Below are 18,015 nucleotides of genomic sequence, written 5' to 3'. Positions count from 1 at the left end.
TTTTTGCCTACATGGAAGGGACCCTTTGAAATTATAGACAAGATCTCCCCTGTTGCCTACAAAATCTGCATCCCCAAAAGTAATTTGGTGGAAGGGGAAGATAAGTAGGTCCATATTAATCAGCTGAAGTGTTGCCATCCCAGGCACACTCTGCAACAACTGGAGGAATCCACTGGAATCCCAGAGGGGGCCGCTCCAGAGCAATTCAGTTCCAACCCTAAAATATTCCACATATAGCATATAAAATTATGTGATTCTTGAATATATATGTTCTTGTCTCCTAATTTAAAAAAAAAATGTATATGTTCATATCTTCTGATTTATAAAATGTATATGTTGACCACACCATTAATAGTGGTGGAAAAACATCTAGGAATGTGTATTGCCGCTTTGCTTTATCATCCTAGGAGAGATGAAACCATGGAGACTGACCAAGGAGAACGACCCAGGGACCGGGAGCAAAGATCCGAGGGGCCGGGGTACCGCCCAATATTCCCATCAGGACCAGCGAGGAGAACCGATCGATCCAATCGGATGGAGGAAAAGATGCAGAACTGTGCCATCTACAGAATTGGGAGAAGATGATGCGGACATACCAGCGTGTGGATCAAAACATTCTTTGCACCCGACTCCCCCTCGACTCAAATTCAAAGTGCAGTCGGGCGGGGGGGTTTGTCAAGGGTTTTGACCCACGTTGAATTATTAGACGGGGTAGATGTGGGGATGAGCTGTCGCCGGCCATCATTCTATCCCAGAACAAAACTAAATCAATAGACTGGGTGGATGTGGGGATGAGCTGTCGCCGCCCATCATTCCATCCCAGAACCAGGAAAACCACGCGGTTGTGCGCACACCAAAATGTTTGTCTAACCTGCCACCCACCAGTGCCAGCATGATGGACCGGAAGCGCCAGGGGTGAAAGGTGGAGTCAAAGGAAAAATAACAGTGTTGTTAGACCAAAAACGCCTTAAAATCACCTTTGTTTTCCTGAATGCAAGCTCAAAGTGCTGATTCAAACATTGCAGGATATTCAAAAATCTTACTGAACACCAGTAGACATCTGGCAGAATGAAGTGTTGTGTGCACACAAAATCTGGGAAGATGAAGAGCCCAAAACAATGTTTATAACAAAACTGGCTGAGCTGTGGATGTCAGCAGCTTAAGTGAAATTGGACTAAAACTACTAAAATCGAAATGTTTAAATTAAATGAGTGACCTACTTTTGAGTGTCACATAGTTTGCAACTGTTAAATGTCATGGTTTTGAACTTAGAATCAGCATTCTAGCTGCATGTGCAAAACTTTTAAGTTTGATTTAAACTGGGAACAAACAGGACATTTAGCTGAAGCTTGGCTTAAAGAAATTGAATTCTGCCTGACAACTACCCCCGACAGGAGGCTCAACAACTCTTCCCAAGCCTGGCTGCATCCTGCTGCCCCCACCAAAAGGAGATCACACCTCTCTGATTGAATTAAGGGAGGGGTACCTGCAGACTGCAGGACGTTGAACAAAGCCCTGTCCTGGACTCAGGCAAATGTTATATTGGGGGGGTCGTAAATGGCTTCCTCTTGGGAGAAACTGGGAGGGGCAGTGCCTGTGAGAGCCAACTGAGCTTGGGGGAAGTGGATAGACCAGCTATTCCACCATGTGATGTGGGAAGCCACACCCCTTTTTGACCAGGGCATAATTTTAAAAAAGATAGATAACTCATAGTGCGGACTGGTCAAAATTATATAAATAATAACATTATTCTTGGGATTTTTCCATGCACATTTTAAAAGGCGTTAGGACTCTGTACCATGTTCTGAGACAGAACCCCGCTATTTATTGATATTGCAGACACTGTGTTTAAGCTAGACAAATGAAAATTTACTGGAATGTGTGTAGAAGGGGGTGTACAGTTGTGTCAAATCTGGAAAGGTTTAAAGGTCGTTATCTGGATGAAAAGGGGCAGAATTCTGTCAAAAGTGGACACAACATCGTACAAAGACAAGGATAGGATGGTTTGGTACTACAGAAAATATGTTAACTGGACCTATAATATTAGAAAAATGGTACATAGATAAATGTGTGTTTGGATCAAATATAGATTTGTGTGCTATTTGACAGGGGAAGGATCCTTGGACCATAAAACCTACAGCATCACTCTGACTCACATTTCCTTCCCCCAATCATGGGAGAGGGGAGAATTGGGCCAATGACAAGTAGAGAGGGGCAGGCTCAGTTATGCCACGCACACACCCACTTTCTAAACACATAAAAGCAGACAGTGCAGGACAGGTAGGGAGATTCACTTTCCACTTTCTTGAGGGACGCTTTGCCGGGAGACTCCAGACTTCAAATCCATCAACCTCCTGAGACCAGAGATCCAGAGAGACCAGAGATCCAGAGAGACCAGAACTGTGCAGTGCTGAGAGCAGAACCAGAGACCAGAACGCTGTGAAGAACCGCTAGCAGAAGTCCATCCAATCCTGACCCGATCGGTGACGAAGCCATTCCTGTCCAAAAGATAGTGTGAGTACTCTAGGACTGCGCCAGACTAATCTCTTAGTTTAAAATAATCTAATTAAAACTATTTTAAACTATTTAGAACTACCTCATAGGAATCGTGTGTGTCATTCTGTCCTTTTTAAAGCTGAAAACTGTCACCTGTCATTTTGAACTTTTAAATTTAAAATCCGAAAAACTACTTTCACAAAATCGTCCGTATCTCCGGAACCGTTTGTTCTAGGGACGAGATTCAACTTTCATCTTAAAGCTAAGATTCTAGGCTTTCCAACAAACCGACTTCCTACTCCTTATAGTGCCTCTGTAATTACGCCCGACGCACGCGATTAAATTTGCCGCAATTTGACATTTTGCACAATTTCAGCCACGTGTAAGCTTCTTGCTTTCCTTTGCTAAAATTCGTTTTAACCTGCTGGTTACTCATAGAGCATTGCTAAAGTGAGCCTGGACTAATATAAACTAGATATCACCCACCCTGAACCTCTAGAGGGAATTAAAAGCATTTTTAGCACATTTCTCACTTCATTGTCCTCACATTCAAAGCATTTTGGGCCTGCGTTTCAAACTTCTTCCTGTTTTCCTCTAAGCTTGCTGGGGGGGAACTGAATTTCGTATTGTATTTGATTGCATTCCTGAGAACTGTGTGCTCTCCTTTCCAACTCCTCATATTGCATAAAGGGGGGGGAGTGAATTGTCAAGGAAAAGTGATTACATTGTCTTTTGTTGAAGCCATATCCAGTTATTTTCTGTACTGCATTTCATTCATCATTGCATTGTCCTTGAAGCCATAAGGGCATTCTCTACCACCTTATTTTTCTTTTCCTATTCATAAGTAACCAAGAACTGTGCTACTGTAGGGTTACCTATTGCTGATTACTGCTCATATTCACAAGTGTGCTATCCATTATCAATTTATTTATAGAAGTGTGATATATATATATATATATATATTTAATTTTTCAAATAAACCTTATAAATTTGCAAAACAAGCCTACTTCTTGGCTCAGTGTGGTCAAGAGGGATTCTAAGAGAGGGGTGTTATACAAGGGTTCATCATCCAGATTATAACTTGCCATAAAAATACATAAATAAGGGCTTCCCTTGGGCATCCCAGACAAGGCACTGACTGAGTGGGATTGCTTGATTGGAGTCACTTACAATTCAGACTCCTTAGCAACTCCATCTGGGGAGGTGGGAAACAACACTATAATCTGTTTGGGGCGGACAACATTGATCACAATAGAAAATGACCAAAACAGACACTCATGCATCTCATATACAAAAAACTATGAGTTATTGAACTTCTATTTGTAAATGAAAAGTGAAATCATAAATCTTGTGGCTCAGCTACCCCTCAGCCCACACTATCTGTGAGTGCAATAACATTACCTGAAATATTCCAGTTCGTGTCCGCATTTCCAGAACTAAGACCAGTGAGTTTGAGCTAAGCAGCAGTTTGCCCATTTCACCCCAAACACAGTAATGCAACGCCCCTGGTGTAATTGCCTCATGATCATATTTTATTTCTGGAACAATGCATGTTTCCTTGCTAAAAACGACATGCATTGGAATTGTTGCCATGTTGTCTCCCCCAAGTAAATAGATAAACACTCAAAACATCATCTTACAATCGTTCTTTGAAAAGGTCAAAGGCAACATATTAAATCCTTATTTTCCCTCAAACGTCAAGTTTAATTTCTCTTAAACATTACAATTTATTTTGGAGGCATAACATGACTCAGTTCGTTCTTGAGCACTACCCACGTGTATATTAGCCCTTCCATTTCCAATTGCAATTTCAACTACGCTAAACAATGTTGATGACAGGTGGAAGGAAAAATACACTTGGATGAAATGAAGATTCAAAAGAAAGTATTTTGAAATGCAAATGTAAGTGAATTCAGACGAAAAAGAGAAGAAATATACTGATGTAAGAAGACTATGGCTTATATCCCTTGGAACAGCCTGGTATTGCTAGAGAGACTCAGTTTTAAACTACATACATGTTTGCACACACAATGGAGTTCCACTTTGGCAAACAGAAGCAAGATGTTACCCACACACTTGCTTCAACACACCTTCAGCAGCTGTTTTTGTAACTTTGAACACGCTACCTAATTATATTCTGGTACAGTCTGACCTGACTTCAAGCAGAAAAGTTGATAAATCGGTGCAATTTGGAAACAAGCACATATTTGCGCTGCTATCTTCAGGAGGAGGTGGAAGTAGTTCTGGAGATGCAAGAGCTCAGTCATAAAGATGTATTGAGTTCCTTGGAAGGTGTAAAACCCTTAATGATGTTATGAATCCATTCACCAGACAGAGCAGTTTCATAGTATTCATAATCTATGCAAAATGATGCATGGGGGTGAGAGCGTACCTCATGATCAGGATTGTGTAAGTGTCGTTTTTATTGAGGTCCTGTGTTCTCCTTGTAATGCCTGCTTTTAAATGTTTATCAAACCAACCTTACCGATATTTGAGTTATGTGCCTGATTTCTTGTACACAGGTAAACATAATTTGAAATATGTGTTGTTTCTTTTCCATATTTGTATAGTTTATGACAAACAATACACACACACACATACACCTTTTCAACTTGCTCCACCAGTTCCCGAACCTGCTTTCAGCATTTCTTCTATATTCAGGTCAAGACACAAATACTTTCCCATAGCTCACGAATCCTACCATTCAAGGCAACTACCAGAGCAAGGCTAAGTAAGAAAGTGGGATTTATAAAGCATTTCCCAGTTAGCTGCTTGAGGAGCCAAAATCTCCTACACCCCATGTTGCGAGTCTAGCCAAACCATACCATCATGCTCTCTTTTCGTTTCTCCTGGATTTCCATGTTTGTCCATTCTTAAATCACATCCCTGGAATGTGAGTCCAACATGTGGCCTGGACTTTAGTTCCACAAGTTCTCAAAGCTTTATTCTGGGATTATACCAATAATGTCAAGTTTAGTTTTCATCACTCTAAGCATGCAATTTTCAACTGTCACAAATAAGAGTGCAAAAATAAGGATAGAAAGGAAATAGTGAAAGTGATTTTGCCGGCATTCACTGCTCCTTTTAGTCTCTATTTTGTGAAAGGGGTAAATGTCGGCTGCAAATTACTCTTTGCAGATGGAATCCAAGGAATATGGAATTATATGGAATCTGCCTCGTTTACAGTTGGATTCCACACGTATCTGTTCCTTTCATGCCTGCATAAACATAACATGCAGAAGTAAAAAGCATGTGCCCTTTGAATTCGATGAAGGAATGCACGGATGAAATGTTAATTCAGTGTGTGCCCCTTCTCTGCCTACAACTGATACAACTGAATGTAAAATGCCCTGGAGTGTAAAAGTATAAACACCTTGCTTTTACACCTTACATGTATACATCTCTGTTAGAAAATTCACCTCACTGGCACCCAATGTACTCCTGTATGTCAATTTCCCAGATTGTCTTTTGGGTTTGGGCTTCGGTGCAAACATGTACCCTCCAACCAATTGTCATAATATGAAACACAAATTGCAAAAGGAGGTGGAAATGCTTGTGAAATCGCCTTTACACCTCCCGTTCATACTTGGAAATTGAATAGACGATGCCTGCATTTATGCATGGCAGGCAGAATTTAAAATCGATTCATGTGGTGGATTTTATGAGAATCTGTTGGTTGTACACCAGCATAAAATACCATGCTGACGTACAGGCCAGTGCTTTTTGGTGCCAGAGAAAAGGGAAGTGAAAATGGAACTGCTGCTTCCTGCCTCTGTTACAAAGTGCGTAACATGTTTCTGCCCGTCTATAGCACGTTAACTCAAGCTCAGGGGACTTGGACAATTAGCTCTCCTGTGTCTTGTCCCATGATAGAAATCGAAGACGTCTGCTCTCCTACGATTACCATCCATGGTTGCATTTGCATTCATATATTATTAAATAAATGAATGTATAACTGCCTGCAGAATCCACAATTCTTAAAGGTAAATTAAAGACATGAAAATCAAACTCGGTCAAACTTTCATGATTCTCACTTATGTTAATAAAGCTAGTATATATCGGAAGTTATTACTGTTAAACCCTGTCTTTCAAAGCCCTGTCAGGAGGGATGTTAATTAATATTTGCATCCCTTATCTTATTCTAACAATGTTCATATACTGTTACTAAAATACTCAATCAACATTTAGTAGGGGGAATGGCATGTTATCTACACAGCTAGGGATCATAATTACTGTTTGTAGCAGCCTCATTAGAGCAGGATGTATGCTCTCTATGCACTGAATAGTGTCCCATGCAACTTCAAGTGTTTTGAGTGGTGGTAAATGTATTAAAAAACGTCATATTGTACATATTGTCACGTGCCTGCTAGTGATTGACAAATGTCATCTATTTCAATGCGTGTGGATGCAATCTCTTTTCATCCTTGCATTTAGATTATCCTCCTTCCTCACAAAACCCTGAATCCTTTCTAAAATACTGCAACAACATCGTCTGTGAGATTGTAGAGCAGAGCTTCTGTATCCCCAATAAGTTTAACTGTACCAGCATTTACAAAAATTAAACCATGTAGAAAATGTGTGTAGATATTTCTCCAAAACATGAAGAATCACCTGACTGCTGCCATTAATAGAGGGCATATATTAATTGACAAAGTAGCCCTATTCTCACCACATTACTATGCTATGCTGTCCATGAAATCCACAGAGCAGGCTAGACAAGAATTGTGTCTGTCTCCATCCAAAGGAGGAACTGTGTTCATATGTTGCGGTTCATAGCGGATGGATGTGTGTGCTACTATCCACACTGGAGATTTGTTATGCAAGTTGGAGTAGAATTTGAGGGCAAAATGCTTCCTGTGGCCCTATACTGACTCATTGGCTAGGGGGACACTACTTAAAACAGCCAATGTTCGGTATTCCTACTGCAATTATGAAAGCAATGGATTATAATAGGGGTCTGATCCCTATAAAATCAAGATACCAGACTCACAGTCAGTCATCATCCAGAATGGCAAGAAAGAGGTTTGCACAGGTGCTATTGCCTGAAACTTGAGAGGTGTTGAGGATCTGAGAGAACTTGAAGCATGAGGGGTTCTGGGATTCTGAGATCCCGCAAACCCTGAGAGGTACGGAACATCACAGTAATATCGAAGGTAACAGGTGGAATGGGGCAGGTGAAAGAAGCAATCATTCAGGAAAGTTTATTTAATTTTTGATTTGACAGATCCTCAAGAGAAGAGACTCTGTGTTCTGCACAAAGATTCATAAAGATAAATCAACACAATAAATTGGCAGTTATTGCTGCACTAGTAAAGAATCTTCAATCAATTTACTCCAGATTTGTTCATTTTACAACGAGATGCAAAGAAGTGTGTTCTTACTTGGGGTTGAAATCTGATGGTATGCACAATATCAAACCAGCCATGGCTTATCAGGCAACAATCACATTTGCAGCCATTATTTCAAAAGTACAAAGTTTCTTGCACCTTGCATGAAGAGATGCCTGCCATAGATTCAGGCATCCAAGACTATTTGCCAACCAGTACTGCATTTTAAATACGGAGTATTTAAATAAACATCGAGAGGATCCCCCTGGTCGCCCTATTGTGGCAGCCATTGGTTCAATTTTGGAGCCTTTAGCAGTATATACTGATTTCTTTCTAAGTCCGTTTGTGAAAACCATGCGTTCGTATATACAAGATACGACACAAATGATTAAGGTACTAGACACTATAGCTGTGGGAGCCAATGACACTTTAGTCATCTTAGACGTTGAGGCGCTACATACAAGCATCCCACAGATGAAATGTGTCACCATTATGGGAAAGTACCTAGAAAAGAGGGAGGACAGGACAGTTCCAACAGCATTTATCCTGGAATGCATCAGACTGGCCCTCACCAACAATGTTTTCATTGAACAGAGCACATTTTACTTACAGCAACATGGCACAAGCATGGGCTCAAGTTTCGCACCAGATCTCACAAATCTTTTTATGGATGACCTAGAGATACGATCAGTCTATGCTGAGCACAACCCATACAAATATTTGATGAAAGTTTGGGTACGTTACATCGATGATGTGTTCATGCTGTGGGGAGGGAACTCAGTAGAGCTCGATTCGTTTCTTGCCTGGGTCAATGACCAAGAACAGTGTATCAATTTCACTATGAGTTCAAATAAAGAGAACATCTCGTTTTTAGACCTTGAAATTTATAAGGATACAAACAACAAGTTTGGTACAACTCTGTTCAGAAAAGCTACAGATAAAAATACTCTGTTACTTTTTGAGAGTTTCCATCCACAATCTTTGCGTCAAAACCTACCGTTCGGAAAGTTTTTTTACGTGTTAGAAGAAACTGTACCCGTAGAGAGGATTTTGACACAAATAGCAAAAATGTGTCCGCCAGACTTAAAGCGAGAGGTTATCCATCGTACATCGCAAGGAGGTCATTAAAAAGAGCTAAAAACACTCAGAGACAGGACTGTCTTGTACCACAACCCCGAGTTGCAGAAGACAAGATTACTTGTGTCTCCACATTTTCACCTATTAGCAACGACTTGCAGAGGTGTATACTGAAGCACTGGAGCATTATTAACACTGATGACTTTTCCATCAATAAAACGCGGTTTGCCTTCCGCCGGATGCCTAATCTGAGAGACAAATTGGTACATACCTATAGAACCCCCATGGATGGGCATTCAAGCCCCCAACCGACATTGTGGAATTTGCCACCGGTGGTGGGTCATTACACGTGTGGCAGATGTTCGGCTTTTAAATTAACATCAAACATTAAATATGTAGAGTTGAAATGTAGAAAGTGGGAACTAAGAAACTTCACCAACTGCAACTCTAAAAGGTGTCCGTGCGGTTTGTTGTACATCGGCAAAACCAAGAGACCTATCCGGCAGAGGATCTGTGAGCACAGATCCTGTGTGAAGAACCAGGTACCAGAGAAACCCCTGGTGGCACACTTTAAGGGTGCTGACCATGGTGTGGATGACATCCACTGGTTCATTATTGAGATGATACGTCCCCAACCAAGAGGAGGGAACAGAGACTTAAAATTAAGACAAGCTGAACAAAAATGGATCTCTTCTTTGGATACCGTAAGGAACGGTTTAAACATTTCAATTGAATGGTCTCTATTCATCCATTACAAAAAATAGTTGGTTAAATTACGTAGCTAGGTGTCATGAGAGATGATATGATCATGACTAAATATGACATTGAAGTAATCCACATACGTGTATATTGACAATGCACATGGTGCCTGACATCTTATTACATCTAGATAAAAAATCTGGACTGGGACATACGATCTCTTGTTTACGGGCTATTGTCAGTTGAAGTGGAGTATTGAGCAAAGTTTAGATACCGCTCCAAGATGGTGGACATGATACCCACACTAAGATAGCCGCCGATCACGTGATAATATGACGCACGCATTAGCGTGTGTCTCACATGATTCAAGGCACTTTTCGATAAATAGCTCAGTACAAATAGTGATCGTCCTGCCGCTTCGACATACCAGGTGACAGCGTATGGCACGGACATGAGACGGGAAGAGCACATGTCTTTTCGTAAGGTAAGATGAATGCACTAAGAACAAATACCCTTGGTTTGCCTGTAGAGAAGAAATTTAATTTCCCTCTTGTTTTCGTTTTGATTAGATTGCGTGACAATACGGGCAGCAACATCCAGTGAGGTCTTGGACTCCACATGTCCTTCTGAAAAGCGAGACTCTGGGGAGATATTCCAATTGGTAAGCCCTATGTGAAATAGGACGTAGAAGTGCAGTGTTTTTCTTGATAGTCCCCAGTAATACGGGCTTTTACTTCTTTCTGCATAGAATATCGTGGACAGCGGATAGGTACTCCGCCTAACCCCCCCCCCCTTGGAGGAATAGAGGAGTGAAGGGTGGAACCGTATAGCTTATACGGAATGGTTACCAGTGCTACATTGGTTGATCTCTGGAGAACCAGCAAGAGGTAAACATTCACATAAGGTTACGCCCTGTTCTGAACGATGGGGATGTTTTCCTCTCCCTTGCAGGACATGTAAAAAGTTGAAAAATTGTATGAAATCTGGACATTGTACAAAATCAAGATATGTAAAATGTTGAAATAATGTGTAGTAGTGGACAGTAATAAGACCACGAATGACCAAATCCCTCTGCTTACATTAGAAATGGAGATGAAGTTGAAAAAGATGCTATGCACGACTTGTGTAAAAAATTGAAAACCATGTTTTTAAGATTAAATGTTTGTTTGTTTTTTAGAAATATTGAAACTATGGCAATTGTTACGTGAAGATATACGTGAGAACCAGTATATAACAAAAGTTAAGTGCCCTGATGACAGCACTGACAGGATATACAATGGGGATTTATTCCTGTGTTTATTTTTGAGATTCATGTTGGTTCTAGAAACACATTCTTTAAGTGTTGGCACAGTTTCTTTTTCCCGTATGAATCAAGAAGGGTATCATTAATAACAGTAGAGGGTTAAATAGAGACACACCCTCCAGTTAGGCACAAAAAACGAATTTGAAATGTTTGCTTGTTTGCCATTTGTAGAATATGTACACACACTGATATGAGTTCCAGCGTGTGTTTTAAACATATTGTTGTGTTGTTTTAGAGAAATATATTGTAATGTGTAAAGTGTTTTTGATAAATATTAAAATGTGTATTTTTGATAATTACATGGTTATTCGCCCTTTTTTGGTTAAGGGGTGAACATGACTAGGGTTGCATGCATCTAGGATAACTCACTCTTAGCAGAAAGGGAAGGAAGCTGTTCTGTGGGATTCTTTAGATTTTGTGTTCCACGATCCTCACCCACACAGCCCCTAAAAAGGGGATCTTTTCAGCTCATGGTAGTTGATGGGGTTACCTAGTATCCCCTGTGTCTAGAAACTCATGTAGCAGTCAAATGCTACACTTTCCTATCGAAATGGCTGGTGGCAGTGGTTTTACAGTGAACGACCATGATTTTTCCTGACCGCGAACACCAGTAGCTAAAAATCGTGGGAGCCATGTTTTTCAAGATGGCGCCCTAGGCCCCTTTGTTTAAACAGGCCCCGGTCTTCTTTTTTTGCTGTTTCCTTTTAGAAAGGTCCTTCTAGAGTTTGTCTCTGTGTGCCAAACTAGATTTGGTCCCTTTGTTCCTATGCCTTTAGCTGGCTTCTAGACTGAAGTTCGCCTCTGGCACCTGAGTGTCTGGGGTGGGCAGGAAGTGAGGGAGGTGCCCGAAACTCCCTGTGCTTAGTCTCCTAGGAGACCCGTATGCACTCTGGTGTGATTGGCTGGCTGACTGTCTGGCAAGGACAGCCACCCTGCTGAGTGAGTGGCAGCTAGGCTGGAATGAATGGGAGAAAACTTTTTAAAAGGCGAGTCTCTTGGACTGAAAAGCAGAGGCGAACACTGTAACAAAAGAACCAAAGACGAGCTGGAAGAGGACAGATGCTGCAACTACTGGACCGTTGTTTTGCCCGGTGGAGCCCTGCTGCAGGTCCGAATCGCCAAGTTCATCTCGACAGAGAAGCCCCTTCAAGGATGACTTCTTCCTTTGAGTTGGTGGGACCAATCAACTCATAAGCCACCTGGATACCATTCTCGGAGCTCGTTAAGATTAACCAGGGGGAAGGCCACCAGATCGAGTGCTTGAAGGAACAGCAACGGGAATTGAAGAATTGCCAATTTGCCAACTGTGTGACCAGTCCCCGTGCAGTGCAGGAGTCCCCCGATGTCCTCCCTCTTGTCCCCATGACTGAGGCTCAGGAACAACGAGATCTGCAGGAACTGCCAGGAACAGAAGTCTTCAGCTTCATCTTTTTCTTCAATATAAGGTATTGTGAAAACCTGACAAGAGAACTTGCCTCTCACTGCGAAAGTGCGTACAACTTTGGCAACTTGCAGGCCTAGTCAGCTTGTGTCCCGACATATTAACCTTTCTTCCGTGAACTACTTCTAAGAACCGTGGCAAAGACTTTTCTGTTTTAAATACCAGAACCGTTTTTATCTATACAAGACATTAGTCCATTGATATTGGCTTACCTATTGCATTAAATCAACTCCTCTGATGAACTCAAACAATTTGCACTGTTTTAGAGTATCTGTAATATTCGTTTTATTAACTTTTGCTTCTACTTCAATGCTACTTCAGGGGAGTTCAACTGCTTAGTATTCAGTATTGTAGTATAACTTTTCTTTGATATTGGTTTCCTCATTTAGTGAATGCTTTATAAATGATTGTGTAATAAATTAAGAAGTGTTTTTTTACCAAGAAACCTTGAGTCCAAGTGTATATCTGAATACTTGTCATTGTAGACCTTTGTGTAACACCCTAACAAACTCACATTGCTTCTTGAGATAAGCCTGGTTGCTCATCTCGCTACCAAAAACTCTTTGGTACAGACTTATTCCAAAGGTTGGTTTTGCTTACACCGGTAGTCATAGTTGTGTGTAGTGGTCCCAAAGCGTACTGCATGCAAACTCTGCCTAACACTGGTGGCAAGCGGTGAGGAGAAATTGTATAGTTGTTACATTGAGAGTTCTGCTTTACTTTTGTTCAGATAGTAACCTTCACAAGGCTAAACACCATTAGAAAAGCAATGTCATCGTGCCTAATATGGATAACTACAAACAGGAGGCCTTAATCATTTTAACAGGAGATCAACTGAAGGAAATGTGTAAAGAGAGGAACCTCCCTGTTAAAGGAAAGAAAAATGAATTGGTTGAAAGATTGTTGGAACATCAAAGACTGAGAAATTGGGCTGTAACCCCTAATCTCTCAGATGAGGAAAATGATGATGTAGAGTCTAACTCTAATGTTATTGAGGAGCCAGATGAGTCAGAGGAGTCTCAGGATGTGAGCCCCACTGCCCCTCTACCTGCTCTAATTGTGTACATGCAGATTCATGACATTTTCTTAAACTGGCCATGCAAGCACAGTGAAGCTTTAAACATGTTTTGCTTGCAAAGTATTGTGGGCATGCAAATGTACTAGTGATTGGAGGCTAGCACATGAGCTGTGAATTGCCTTTCCTGCACGGGGGATTGGGTGTGGACCGTGGAGAACACTCCTTGGGGGTGATACACAAATCAGCAACTTTCAAAACCCAAGTCAGATATTTCAGCAGTAAAGCACAGTGAATTAAATTTGTTTGTTTGCTGAAGGATAGGACACTCTAGGAGCAGGCTAAGAAACTGCACCTTCTGTATCTTTCTATGCTCATTAGCTGAGAGTTTTTCCATACAATTGTGTGGTCTGTGTTTAGTGCCCTTAGCATCCCCATATATCTTGTTTAATTGATAACAGTGAATTGCAGAAGAGGGGTCTCTAGTTCCAGAAGATGGAACTCAAACTGCTGTACCTCTGGGAACGCTGCTATTAACAGAAAAGGAAAATGCATCTGCTTCCCTTCCACATGCTCCATAAGAAGCCTCAGTAAGGCTCCTGTTGAATATTGTCTAGGCTGTGATGAGGAAGTGTGGGCAAAACTATAGACTGTACTATGCGCCCTGCCATTTCACTTCCTATATCAGAGAATCAAAAGATTTTTCAGGGAGTAAAAAAGATATTTTCTTTGCCAATAGGGATACTTTGTGCCTATTAAAATATGTTCTTCCCCTTAAAATTCCTCCTGATATCAGATAGTTATTAGTAGAGCTCTGTCCTGTGCTACTGCTTGGCTGGCTACTGTTTAAAAAATATCAATGTTCATTGTTTACTGTTTTTGTTTGGCACATTTTCCGGTTTTTAGGGAATAAAAATGGGTGATGGTGTGCCTCTTAGCTGCAAGACTGGCTTTCAGTAAGTGTTGTCACAGCTCTGTTCACAGTACAATGTAATATGGACAGCAGAGGCAGAGGAATTCTCGTCATATTCTGTGATGCAGTTATTCTAATGTCATTTTCATCCTTATACAAATTATTTTCTCATGGCCATTAAATTACTTCATTATAGTGGATGTTCCTTTTAGTTACCATTAATCCATCTGTCAATATTGTATCCTGTCTAAATGGGTTGCCAGTCACATCAGTTATGAGTGATATTTGTTTTTTTGTAATAAAGATGAGTTTTTTTTCCAGTGGAATAAAACAATTTTTTGCATTGTCTCAGACGGATTAATTCTGCTAGGTATTGTGACCGATCCGGAATGGAGAAACTCCCTTACAAATGCTTTGGGGATGATTGCTCACCAACCATGCATGTTCACAAAGTGGCTTGCCTCATTAGTCAGTTGTGCACATGGAAAATAATGTGCGCACAAAGGCCATCCATTTCCATTTAACAATAATTAGAGGGAACATTGATCACACATGTAATTCCGACTAGTTAAAACAAGCAGCTTCTCAAGGTAAAAACACTAGATTTCATTGAGTGACAATACATCTATACCATCTATACCAGTTCCATCATAGAAAGCATGTGGGATATAAATGCTACAAATAAGTGAGATAAGTGAGATTACTAATATATTAAGGATGTTGCTGATTTTCTTTTTAAAGTACATATTTGATAATGAATTCACAGTACATGCTGCGTCTATGGAGACTTACTTTTTTGCTGAGTATTCTTGGACGACATATCTTGTCTGAAGGTTGCGATATGTATGGTCGAAATGCTTGTGTTTCTTCTGATGGAAAGGCAGTGCCTTGGTCGCCATCACTTCTTAGTGCTCTAGTCCTGTCAGTGAAAAAGATGGAAGCTTCTTATTTTCTGCTAAGCAAAAGAACACTTAAATCTCATGTGTGTGTGAATCTAGCACATGGTTACTAGCGCAGAGCAACAAAAGGTAAGAGGTATGCTACAAATCTGTTTCACACAGACACATTTTGTTGTGTACCTGAATGATGTGAAAAATCACATTGCACCTCATAGTCTGTTTGTCTCAATAATGTTGCCTCAGTACATAGTTATTTGTGTAATGAGGTCTGTCCCTCCAGATGTACATCTCTTCTTATTTGCTACCAGCCAGTAAGTATTAGTATCAATGCATCAGCCATGTTTCCAACTGCACTAGAACACACAACTGTAATTTTAAAATATTTAATGATATATTTGCTTTTAAATACAAAATTAGATAATGAATCAGTAATGACGGAGGAAGGAAATTAGTTATTTGAAAGTTTCGGATGAATTTGTTATTATGGCCTCATTATGAGATAGGTGGTAATGGTAAAAAGATGTGGTATGTGGAACACCACCTGAGAATATTGCCAGCATGATTATGGACCAAGAAGAATGTACCTCAGGTATTTGTGTGTATACTGAATGTACTAAGTACTGCAAGATTACAAAATGTGTCATCTACAGATGTAATATCGACCAACCCATGATGCAACCTTTGCACTGATGTTAAAGCCATTGTCTCAATGAGTGACCTCTGCTTTTTTTTTTTAATCCATCTCCAATAGGCCATCTAGTACATTGTGTTGCTAGATGGAAAAGGTGCTGACCATCGCTCCTTCCAACCACACTGCATTGGATTGACAAGTGTACACGACATGCCTCTCCAAATGAGGAACAGTCATCAACACTTTGTTGGAATCCAACCTTTCCAATAACTTTTGAGAGTGTTTTGTGTTTACTTGTTACTTATTTGAAAACTACAGAATTAAAATAAGTGGAGTGATGTCAAAGGCAATGCATTATTCATCTAATCTTGCATTTTGGGTGCCCAAGAGGAAATGTTGAGTGAAGGCTAGTTCCACTCCACATTACTCACCACATGTATTAATTTTTTATAAGAGGAACAATGGTCTTTTGATCCTAAAAGAACAAAAATAGATAAGAAACCAGATTTAATGGGAAGTAGTGAGCTTCTTACAATGGGGTGAGTTTGAAAGACATTCTGACCAGGTTGTGGGGGGGACTAAATGGAACAGTCACCGGGGACAAAACATAAGTGGACATACGTAGAATAAGGACAACAAACATGCAGTTAGGCGGTACAGTACGGAGAGCTGTGCTTGGGATGTAACCATGATGGGTGAAGTGCCAGAGTGGAGGTAAAGGAAGTGACGGACAGAGGGAGGCTTTTAGTTTGGTTTTGAACAAATCCATGTGGACTGTTTAACGGGGGAAGAGAATTGCATGCAAGTGGAGCAAGAAGAGAGAAAGAGCGGAAGTGATAGGAAGCACAGGGAGGACGTGGAGCCACAAGGGTAGTCAAGGAGGCAGAGTAGAGATTACCAGAAGGCTTGTAGAGCTGTATAGAGGAGGATTTATGCAGTGGATCCTTTATGAGGAATAGATGTGTGAACCAAGAGAAGACATTTAAATATGGCCCTGTTTTGCATCATCAGCCTTCCAGTCTGGTGACAGTATGACGAAGTAGGTTTGAAGTGAGGGAGTCAAAGAGATTGCTGGTAGCAAAGTTAAATATCTTGTTGAGAAGACAGAAAGCATAGTTGGGGAGACCAAAGAGGATGCTAGCACAGTAGTCCAGTTTAGAGAAGACAAGAGTAATTAAGAAATGATTGGTGTTCTTGAAAGGAAGAAGACACCTGAATGTCCTAATATTTAAGAGGTGGAGGCAAGCTGCTGTTCCTGTTTTGAAGATGAAAGTAGAAAAGGTGTGAGAAGGGTCATGGATGATACTGAGGTTTGTAGCTGAAGAAGAGCAGGAGAGAGTGTGAGGTGGAAACTGAAATATGAGAGGAAGAGATAAGAGAGCATTTGGCAGGGAAAAGGAGCAACTGTTTTAGTAGAGTTTAACATCAGAGAGTGGAAAGCCATCCAATATTTAATGGCAGAGAGACAGTTGGAAATTCTGATAGAGAAAACAGAGGAGAGTTGGGGAAAAAGGAAGATTTGGGAGTGATCCACGAAGAATTGGTATGAGATCCCAAAGGAGGAGATTAATGCCACAAGAGCAGAAGTGTAGAGTGTAAAGAGCAGTGGACCCAAGACAGAGCCTTGTGAAACACCAACAGTAAGAGCTGTGGGAGTGGGTTGAGAGGTGTTGTTGCTCCAGGAGACAGAGAATTGGTGAGGTGCAAGATAGGATTAAATCCAGGCATGGGCTTGATCACGAATCCAAAGAAGAAAGAGAGTATTAAGGAGATCAGAGTGATTGACATTGTCAAAGGCAGCAGACGGTTCAAGGAAAATTAGAATACCAGATAGGTTGGAGAGCTTAGCACAGGCAATGAAGTTGAACACATTCACCAGAGCAGTTTGTGTGGAGTGAGAGGAGCGGACACTTGCTTGTAGGGGAACTCCAAGGTCGTGGATGGTAAGATGATTGAACAAAACCCTTCCAAGCAGTTTAGAGTAGTGTGGAAGGTGAGACACAGGACAAATGTTAGCAAGTAGGTTTGTGTCAGTGCCTTGCTTTTTAGGAGGTGGAGAAAACAGAGGGAAAGCAAGCAGAGTCAAAGGACAGGTTGAAGAGTTCAGTGAGGTGAGAGGCCACCAAATTGACAATAGGCTTAACTCATTGTGGAGCCAGAGGGACTGATGGGGTACTAGAGGTGTCAGTAATAGTGTGATTGAAGTGGGAGATC

At 40.9% G+C, this 18,015-nt stretch overlaps 1 protein-coding gene across 2 annotated transcripts in view; it reads right to left on the bottom strand.

Annotated features, from left to right (window-relative positions):
* MYOM2 (myomesin 2) overlaps positions 1–18,015 on the bottom strand; it is a 578,568-nt gene that overhangs the window by 519,992 nt on the left and 40,561 nt on the right. For both annotated transcript variants that reach the window (XM_069606094.1, XM_069606095.1), the window contains exon 2: positions 15,064–15,190. In XM_069606094.1, the coding sequence (XP_069462195.1) occupies positions 15,064–15,170 (107 nt within the window). In that variant the 5' untranslated portion in view covers positions 15,171–15,190. The remainder of the gene's footprint in view (positions 1–15,063; positions 15,191–18,015) is intronic.

This window comes from Ambystoma mexicanum, chromosome 4p (assembly GCF_040938575.1).
Source record: "Ambystoma mexicanum isolate Mex_15411 chromosome 4p, UKY_AmexF1_1, whole genome shotgun sequence".
Classification (NCBI taxonomy): Eukaryota; Metazoa; Chordata; class Amphibia; order Caudata; family Ambystomatidae; genus Ambystoma; species Ambystoma mexicanum.
This window is presented reverse-complemented; position numbering and strand designations above follow the sequence as displayed.